The sequence below is a fragment of the Perca flavescens genome, chromosome 2 (genome assembly GCF_004354835.1).
Source record: "Perca flavescens isolate YP-PL-M2 chromosome 2, PFLA_1.0, whole genome shotgun sequence".
NCBI classification, from domain to species: Eukaryota; Metazoa; Chordata; class Actinopteri; order Perciformes; family Percidae; genus Perca; species Perca flavescens.
Window position 1 is genome coordinate 20,265,545 of NC_041332.1, and position 9,981 is coordinate 20,275,525.

Sequence of the window (9,981 nt, forward strand, 5' to 3'; positions counted from 1 at the left end):
ATGTTGAGCAACTGAGACATTGTTTCTGGAAACGAACATGGCTCTAGAACTTTTCAAATGTCACTTTTTGATTTCCCCCCCTGCTGACTTTACCCCTTTTAAACTTGCCGGATCCATCTGACAATCACAGGTCGCACAAACCAGTCAGAGATTCTGATTGACCTGGCGGGTCTGGACATTCAAAGCGTCTCTCTACCAGGGCAGCAACCCCCAACATCTTTTCAGTCCATTCCTGCTGACCTGCTGTGTGGGTCTGCTGCCACTGACCCTCAGTCCCACAGCCCCAGCGTACCCTCTGCAGCACTCTCTCTGCTGGATGAAGAGCTACTATCTTTAGGTAGCATGCAATATAATAGTAGTAGTTTCATTTGTTTTTCATGGAAACGTTTGAGAATATCTTATTTACATGTACATATGTGACGTGTTTTGTGTTCATTTACAGGCCTCAACGAACCCGCTCCCATTCCAAATAAATCAACATGCGTAAACCTGAGCAATCATTTGCCATCTTTACAGGTATTTAAATGAATTACAATAATTTCTACTATTAGTATTGTCTTATTGGTAATACCAGTGTTTTTCTTTTTTATTACCTTGTATTCCAGGATTTCAGTCAAGATTTAGATTTTTTTGAAACCACTTCGCCTTCGGTTTCTGCGTTCTCTACATCTTCACTTTATCCAGACGGGCTTTCTGTGACAGCAGCCCCAGTTAGCTCAGCCAAGTCTTCTACAACTGCCTCTGCCTTAAGCTTCCCTGGCCCCGTCTTGGCCACACCTCCGACTTCTACAAGATCTGTCTCAGCAACATCAGTCATATTCCCTCAGCCCCTCAGCTCAGTATTGACCACCACGGCTCCAGCGGCTCTTCCTCAGGCATTCAGCATGGCCTCGCCTGCTTCTTCAGCCACCCCTGTCACTCAGCAACAGGTCTCCACTTCTCCTGGAGCGTCCCACACCACTTTAACTTCTCTGAGTCACAATCTGCAAGACCTTGCCTTGCTGGATCTGGGTAGTCCTAAAATGTGAGTAAGACTTGCATGCATTGCTAAAACTGGCGAGGGAATATATATCCGCACCTATCCGTCTATCTTTCACACATAATAATTTGGATGCTGGATCACATTTTTTTTTAGAATGTTGCATGCACTTCTCCGTAAGGGTTTTATTTTTTTAATTGCACTGATTGGCCTAGGTGGATGTCCAAACACTTGAGTTTAAAGGCACTTCTGACGCTAAACAGTGTTTTTATGAAATTTCAAGTGCATCTCAACCACCAGTTTCTGATTGGCAGAGGGACCTGCAGAACTCCATTAGCTTTTGATACACGGTGGTCCATGGATGACCCTGCAGCCACATAAAGAGCGTTGTTTTGAGCACTGTAACTTAGCAACAGCGCTCCGAGCAGATGGTGAATACAAATTAAATAATAACAAGTAGTTAGAGAGTAACTTAAGAGTACTAGTTATGTCTCAGTTAAAGTAATTAAAATGTTGAAGATTGTGACTGATCATTTTGAAGTGATAGTTAAGTGTTTAGCTGACACTCAAATGTAAGGTGGCTGAGATTGGGCCGGCTACATTGTACATATGCAGAGCGGATGTTTCAACACTACTCTTCCACTATAATTAATGAAACTGGTTACACAGTGGTGCTTATGCTCCAATGAAATCCACTCTACAAGCGTTAAAAATAACTTTTATTTGTGTTTTTTACGCAATGTTTGTGCAGTCCTTTTACACAGAAATGGATCATAATGTGTCTTTATTTCTTTTAAATTAAACTACAGATATACAGGAAACAACTTAATGACTGTCATTGAGCGTGTTGGCAGTTTTGTTTTGAGAGTTTCTGTTTTTATTTCTTGTTTCCCTCACATGCATCCTATGATAACAGCTGACAGTAGATTGACGTTTCACAGCACTCCAAATACTGAAGAAACAACAACAACCCCAAAGCAAAAGCTCACTGTCTCACCTGTGACACACAATCCTACGCCGTATGCAGCAGCAGGTGTAGCCGGTTAAAAGATACATTCCGCAGCATATCCGCTCCACAAACGGTCTGCATACGTTATGCGTTCAATGTGGCCAAAAGTGTAAGGCCAAATGTGTTTGCATTCCAATAATTATCAGCAAACCTGACTGCACAGTGTTATTTTTTTTTTTAAATTGCAGGGTTTATTTATCTCACCCTGCTTCTGTTATCTTGTTGTTGTTGTTGTTATTATTATGGGTTATCAATGTTTGTCTGTCATTATATGTTTAAGCATTATGGCACCTGTATTGTCGTTGACAAAGACACTTGATTTATCCACACAGTACACATGGTGTGATAGACTTTGGCAGCTTTCTGGGCAAGAGTGAGGATCTGCTCGCTCCTGCTACCCTATCTTCCAGTCTATGTGTCGCCTCCACCACATCCAACTCACTGCTCCAAGGAGGGTCCACTCCCCCCCCTGCCAAGAGTCAGGCAGATGACAGCCCTCTGTTACGCTCTCTGTCCCCCATCCTCCCTCTGAGCCAGGCCAGCCCAGGCAAGGGACAAGAGGTGTCCTTGGCCAATGTTGTTGTCCCTTTAGATACCATCAAGCCAAGTGAGTTCAGTGAAATAAGCTGTACGTTTTTTTTGTGTTTTTATGAGTATTTCAGTTGATTTTGTTGAAAAATGTTATGTAGGAGAGGGTTAACTGGAAAAAGAATTGAGACGGACAAGGACATCACATGACCTGCAGCTATGTATTTGTGTATAAATATCAGTATTATGTTTAAACATTTTCACTCAAAAACCACAAGGTTGCAAGAGCTCCATCTGTGAAGTTAGCACTGGAGCAAGGCAGACCTACTGTAGAGGACATAGGGGTGTGCGTCTGACTACGAATTTCCGTAGTCGAATCAGAATCGTCGAATCACGCGTGCGGCTAATATAAAGGGGCCTGACTATAGCGATAATATATTCAGCTGTGATAAAGTTGCGTGTAAAGCTTCTTTTATATGAAAACATGCAACAGATTAGGACACAGACATAACAAGAGAAACTTATTATTGTATAAGTGTTGCAGGGGCGGAGGAGATAAAATGAAAGAGTTTTGGAGCCCAGGCTCCACGTGTCACTCAAGCAGCTGGCACGCGCCCCCGTTGACGAGATGCCGAGCGCACGGAACAAAAGTCTGTTGGATCGTGGAAAGTGAAACTTAAATCTGTCGTGGGGCAGTTGGATTTATTCACGCAGATTTATTAAAAGCTTCTTTTATGTATCTTATCGGTCCAGCTGTTTTCTAGTCAGAAAATATCACCTTCCCCCTTATTGAAAAAACTGAACTTTAGATATTGCTGTTACTTAGGGGTGACAGCGGCAAACTTGATAATACTGGAAAAGACACTGAGTGAAGGACATGTATCAACATGCTTTCAGTACAGAGTACACTGGGAGCTATATAAGGTAGTGTATGTATTTGTGAAGACTTGAGAATTGTGACAGTCTTTTAATAATCAACGTTTCCCTTTTGTGTGCTGTATTTTAGGTAAAGTGTGTCCTGTGACAGCATATGACAAAAACGGTGTCCGTGTTCTGCTGCATTTTGCCACTGACTGTCCAGCAGGCAGACCTGATGTACTGGTGATGGTTGCGTCCATGCTGAACACTGCCCCGCTGCCTGTCAGGAACATTGCGCTGCAGGCTGCTGTGCCCAAGGTTACTGCTTAGGAAGCTATCAGCTCCATTCAGTTAAATATTTGACTGAATTAAGTGGGTTGCCACTTCTATTTAATTAACATGAATGTCTGTTCTGCCAATTCATTAGACAATGAAAGTGAGACTGCAATCCCCCTCAGGCTCAGAGCTGGCTCCTTTTAACCCAATCCTTCCCCCTGCTGCCATCACTCAGGTCATGCTGCTTGCCAATCCTCTCAAGGTAAAGCTCAGCCTGTTTTTGGTGTTCATACATTTTAAGTGCATTAGGTAATGTATGTTTTCATAGAAATAACACTTTACTACTTCAGGAGTGTTTTTATCAGTTTTAAGTCATATAGTACAGCACAGTATTACCCCTACTTACAGTCTTAGGACCCGTTCCATCTTAACCCTGGTTTTAAAATCAGATCAGAGTGATTGGATTACAAGTGGACAGCTCTAGGTACGTGTGTTCCAACCTGCCGGTAGAATGTGTTTGCAAATGCGTCCACTTGGGATCGGATCTCACTTCCTGTCTATATGAGAGTACATCCTTCTGTTTGCGTGCGTGCGTGCATGCGTGTGTGTTTAAATCATACATAAGAAATGTGCGATGACTAATAAAAAGCACTGCCCACAGTCTCTGTGTGCCAACATAAAGATGTCTATTGACGGGCGGTGAGACCTGTGCAGGAGAGAGAGACGTTTTTTAAAAAGTGTCTTCAGCTCTCAGTATGTTTGTAGCTTCCAACTGAATCTCTGTGATTTGAAGTTTTGTTTCTATATTATAACTGCTTTATTTTACGTTTCATGTTCCCTTATAGTCTTATAGTTGTGTTACGCTACTGCTGATGAAGACTCAACATTTTCAGATTTCTTTTAACTAGCAAAATAACCGGGGACATTTATTGTGAAGAACTAATAGGAAATTAAACCGTTTCACAGCCGCTTCTTTGACAACCTCTGACAACTCAGTTTGCCGGCTTACACAGCGCAACACGCAACATTAGATCTGGCAATGCAAGATTAATATAAAAAAAAAAAGGAGACGACATAAGAGCAGGACTATTTCCAGGCAATAAGGATATAAGAGCAGGCTGTTACAAATGGCTAAAGCTAACCTGGGCTCGTATACCAAAGACACACACCTACTAAAGGGCTTGCCTAGCCGGTAACAATAATCCCCCTCAGTGTTTCCTTTAGGATTTTATAGCAAATTACAATAAACCCACTATTAATTACATTATCTTAATGCAGTGTAACTACTTAAGCATGTAAATAATGCACCTCAAATACAAATGTTCTCTGACTTGCACTCTAACAATGCAGCCCTATTTCTGATACCGTGGGGGGCAGAAATGTTGCTGTAGGGGGCCGCCACGGTCAAATCAACATAGAGGAAACACTGCCCCTGTCTTGTTTTCCCTACATGTTGCATTCAACGTAAGAATGAGACTAAACATGCCTGGATGAGTGCATATCTTTCCTACTTAAGAGGGGTTTGTGCTGTGTTAAACTGACTAACCAAGCCGTTGTTTCGTTCCACGTTCTGAAGCCGAGCCTGCTAACTCTGGTCTCCCTCGTCGAGGCGACCTCCGTTCTGGATGGGCTTTTTAGCGCCCCCTCGTTGACTTCTCTTCCCGCTTCTTGGGGCGTTGTAGTTCAGGTTTCAAAGGTGTATTCACAAAAAGTTTGTGTTGTGAAGAATAGTCTTTCAGTGTCTTTGTCTCCAGTAGTGTTCTCTGTGTGGAAGCGTGTGGGTTGCAGCCGTAACAGTCTTCCTCAGGACACAATCTCCATCTCCACACCTGCCCCCCCCCTCTCATTTGACGTGTCAGTCTATCCCTGTCAATCAGCTAACCACTTCTCCAAGGACACTAAACTGATATCATAACAAGGCAGCACAGGAACAAAAAAACCGACACATCACTGACCGTATGATAACATCCAAAACACACGATTCCCTCTGTGGATTCTGTGACATGAGATATACCTTGAATAATGGCGTAGTTCCGCTAACTCTTGAGTAGGCGATCCTTAATGTGGCTCAAGTCACATACCCGTACACGCTGCTAAAAGAATGTGGACACGTGGCTCAGACCACCTCCCAATGTGGTTTTAGCGATCAGATTTTAATCTGTCCTCAATGCGTCCTGAGAGTGTTTTTACGAGTAGCCTACATCCTGAGGTCCGATCACTCACATCCGATTTTAATACCAGGTGAAAATGGGGTGTTATCACTGAAATTGACAGTGCACTAGATTTTGGGTGTTCCAGCAAGCTAATGAAAGCTGGCAAACTGAGTGTGTACTTGTGTTTGTGTTTTGCAGGAAAAGGTTCGGATGAGATACAAACTGACATTTACTCTGGGAGAGCAGCCACACTCTGAAGTGGGGGAGGTGAATGAGTTTCCGCCTACTGACAGATGGGGGGCTCTATAGCCCTGCCTGTTGAAACTAGATGTATTTAACAGTTTAGTTTGTCAGTGCAGTTCAGAGGTCAAGAGCGCAGAATTGGGGAAACTTGAATGGACTTTAAAGGAGTTTTTCTGATTGAGATGTTTGATTTTATTAGACAATTTCATTTAAAAAATGACACCAGCTCAACCAGGCAGTGAGTGCTTACATAAAAGGAAAAGTCAGATAACAAAATAAAGCCCTCAGGCCTATTTTCATTGCGGTCCCTTGACTTTGGCCTCCTGAAGTATCCAAAGTCCTGTAGTGTACATTCAACTTAAACTTTATTACAGTGCCAGATGTTGTCTGTGTGTGCAGTAATAAATGGTGTGAAATGCTTGAATGTGGATGATGGATGTGGGAAAATCATTGGTTATTATCAGGTTTTCACTAATTATACCCTTTTGCTCTCATTTTAATGTTCATATTTACTGTCCCTCAATGCCAGACAGTCTTAATATTAGGGATGCACCGATCCGACTTTTTCAGTCCCGATACCAATACCTGGGTAAAAAAGAGAGTTCTTTGCGCTACTGCAGACCACAACAATCAGTGTTATGCACCTTAGGAAATAAAACTATTAAGTAAGAAGACCAATACCTGGGTTTGGCTTTGGGTATAGGCCGATACGGAGTACCCATCTGTACTCACTGTGTGGGATCATTCTTTTATTTGTAAGGCAACATCAGGCTTGACTTAAACATTGCTTTCCTAACTAAAACGTAACAAATACATAGATATAAATTTTACTGAATTGTTATTAAAATATTAAAACGCGACCCAGCAACTTGGTAAAAAATCTTTAAAATTTGCAAGAATTACATTTTCAGTCTAAACCTTTTAAATGCAGCAACAAATTGGTCAAAACTTAAAGAGGAATTCAAATTCCAGTATATAATGTAAAAAGTGTATAAACAGAATTGAATAGATCAGCCCTATTGTCACCAATAGTCAGCTATTCAAGTCAGCGTCGGCCCAATTTCAGTATCGGATTGGTGCATTCCTTAATTAATATAGAGCAAATCCACATTTTCAAGAAGATTGTGAAGCATTTTACATCATTTGCTGATGGCTATGTATGATAACAATGTTTTATGCTTTAAACATGGGACTGGAACAGACAAGAGAAGAGGCCCTCTGTTGCTAAATAAAAGGCACTCACAGATTGGCTCATTAAGAGTTAGTTACTCTAAGTTGACTTCTTTCAATATGCTACTACTTACTGTTACTACTGAATACTTTTGCTTGTCTTCTGAGTTCTATACTAACTCATAGCTCAGACTCTTGTTATGCTTTTTAGTCTTAGTATTTATTGACATGAATGTATTATTTATTTTGGTTTTGGGAGGAAGGTATTGGATCAGTTAATTTCCTGTATGGTATTTAAATCGACAGCTGTATTCCTCCTGCATACTCTTCTTATGATGGACACTTTCAGTATTGCACTAAGATTGGCACAAATCAGTAGTGGGCTGTCTTAAGAGGCTTTAATGTTACCAATTATTCAGACAGTTAATAACATGTTACATTATGTAACAACAGTGTGGATTCTGATAAAATACATGTCTCCTATGTCCAGATTGTGCACTCTGGATAGAAGCTTAATGTAAAAATGTAATTCTTGCTAGATAAAACAGCAGCCTTGTGCCAGAGACATGAGCCCTTTTTACTTGGTAGGTGTAACATGAGCTATTAAGGACAAGGACCAATTGTATACATTAAGTGGATGTGCTTTGGTAAGTGCTGACTAGCTGACAATTCATCCCTTAAGACCGAAAGGAATATTGTTTGATGTTAATTAAAGCTTCGCCCTTGCTCCTGCTCTTAGACCATGTTGTGGAAACCAAGCCAAAGGAGTGAGTTGCCCGGATTTAAATGATTGACATTGGGCGATAAATGATCTAAATGGTTAGCTTGTGTGGGAGTTTCCTATGTCAAACTTGGAAAATAGCCTTGAGAAAATACTGTATATTAATAGTAAACCCTTGATGGTTAATTTAAAGCATTATGTTTACCATCTGTTTATCAAAAATGGTGACTTTATTGTTGTCTTTCTGGGGCTATTAGTGCTAGGAGATTCTATCTCTACATATTTCTTATAAAACTATTTATTTGTGTTAGATTGTTAAATAAAATTGTCATTGCATATTTTTTTGAAAAGCAATTTCTGTGCATGGAAAAATAAAGAATGAGATGGATTTATTTGTATTACAATTCTCACATTTTTGCCTCATTTTTCAGTCTCTATGGAGCAATATCAATGCAGTAGCATATTAACCACAAGGTGGTTGAGGTGTACTGTATTTTAATTTCATCAGATTCTTAAAATACGCTATTACAAGTACAAGTCCTGCATTTGAAAAGGTAACAAAGTATCAAAAGTAAAAGTACTCATGCAGCACTATTAGTCCTGCCATTATATATTTAACTACTAGATTGTTATTGCTGATGCATTAACATGTAATGAAAGCATACTAATGTAGCTGGTCAAGTTGGAACTAGTTTCAACTACTCCATTGCTGTTGGGTAGGTAATAAGCTCCTCAGTTGTTGTTTTTTTAACCAGCAACTGCAACTTATCAAATAAATGCAGTGCAAGAAATATAAAGTGTATTACATGAAATAGTAAAGTACAAGTACCTATTTGGGTCAAATAGAGATTTATCTACGTATGGCAGGGTTCTTCTTTCTAAAGCAGAAGGTCTCTCATGAGCAGCATATTTATTTACTTCAATTGAAATACTTAAGTTACACTGTGCCAATCTAGACAAACTATTATATAACTTTATATGGAGAAAGAAGCCACATAAAATTAGGAAAAACATCGACTAATAAAACTGAGGAGGGGGGTTTATCGGTAATTGACTTCTCACTTTTCAATGAGATATTAAAAATCAACTGGATTAAAAGATTTTTGAAAAATCCAAACAGTTTGTCGAACATTGTGCCAAACTTTGTCTTTGAAAAACTTGGTAAAACTTGGTAAAACTTCATTCTTGCTTCAATGCCCATACTACACTAACAGACTGCCTGTCAAATTGTCAAACTTCCATAAACAGGTTCTAACTTGTTGGTCTCTTTTATACAAACACAATTTCTCCCCTCATAAATGTTTTATCTGGAACAACATCATATATAGGAACAAGACTCTCTTTATAGAAAACTGGTTTAAACATGATATTCTACTGGTATCCCAATTATTAAATAATTCAAATCAAATTTTAATTTACGACAACTTCACTCATAAATTTAATTTCCATTCTCCAAGAAAATAATTTGATATTGTAACCAGAGCTATACCCCATGGGATCATCACCCTACTTAGAGATGAGACAAATTTGGATCAATTCAATATATCTCTCTCCAGCAGTGTTTCAATAAATGGTCTATCTTTTCTAGACAGAAAAGTCAACAACAAAGTAATAAAAAATCTTTTATGTGCAAAATCTATCCCTGCCTCCAGGTACAAATGGTCCCCCTTGTATGAAAATATTAAATGGAATAGAGCATGGAGTAGCCACATAACATTTTTAATTACAAACAAAGTAAAGGGAATATCATTTAAAATTCTTCACCATTTTTACCCCTGTAACAAGGTTATCTCTACCGTAGACGAAAAATGCAGCTTTTGCTTTATGGAAACAGAAACTGTTCTGGTCGAGAAATGTAAATGTGAATTTAAGTATTCTGAGCCTGTTTTGTTAGGCTGTTGTGTATCATTGTTGGTGCGAGAGCGTTGCCTAGTGGCGGAAATGGGTAGTGCATTTTGTGACGTTACTGTTGTTAACTAGCTAGTGGATGAGTTTAGTTCCCACACGTGTCATGGTGAAATACTGCTGTACGGCTGTTCTATAC

General features: G+C 39.8%; 1 protein-coding gene across 2 annotated transcripts in view; it reads left to right on the forward strand.

Moving 5' to 3' along the window:
• Positions 1-8,335, forward strand: part of gga3a (golgi associated, gamma adaptin ear containing, ARF binding protein 3a) — a 15,709-nt gene extending 7,374 nt beyond the window's left edge. The window contains exons 11-17 of one of the 2 annotated variants that reach the window (XM_028603548.1): positions 131-337; positions 443-516; positions 606-1,024; positions 2,321-2,595; positions 3,523-3,692; positions 3,802-3,912; positions 6,002-8,325. In XM_028603548.1, coding sequence (XP_028459349.1) covers positions 131-337; positions 443-516; positions 606-1,024; positions 2,321-2,595; positions 3,523-3,692; positions 3,802-3,912; positions 6,002-6,112 — 1,367 coding nt within the window. In that variant the 3' untranslated portion in view covers positions 6,113-8,325. Of the gene's footprint in view, positions 1-130; positions 338-442; positions 517-605; positions 1,025-2,320; positions 2,596-3,522; positions 3,693-3,801; positions 3,913-6,001 lie in introns of both variants that reach the window. The other variant, XM_028603556.1, reaches the window with a different exon arrangement.
• The last annotated feature ends 1,646 nt before the right edge of the window (positions 8,336-9,981 follow it).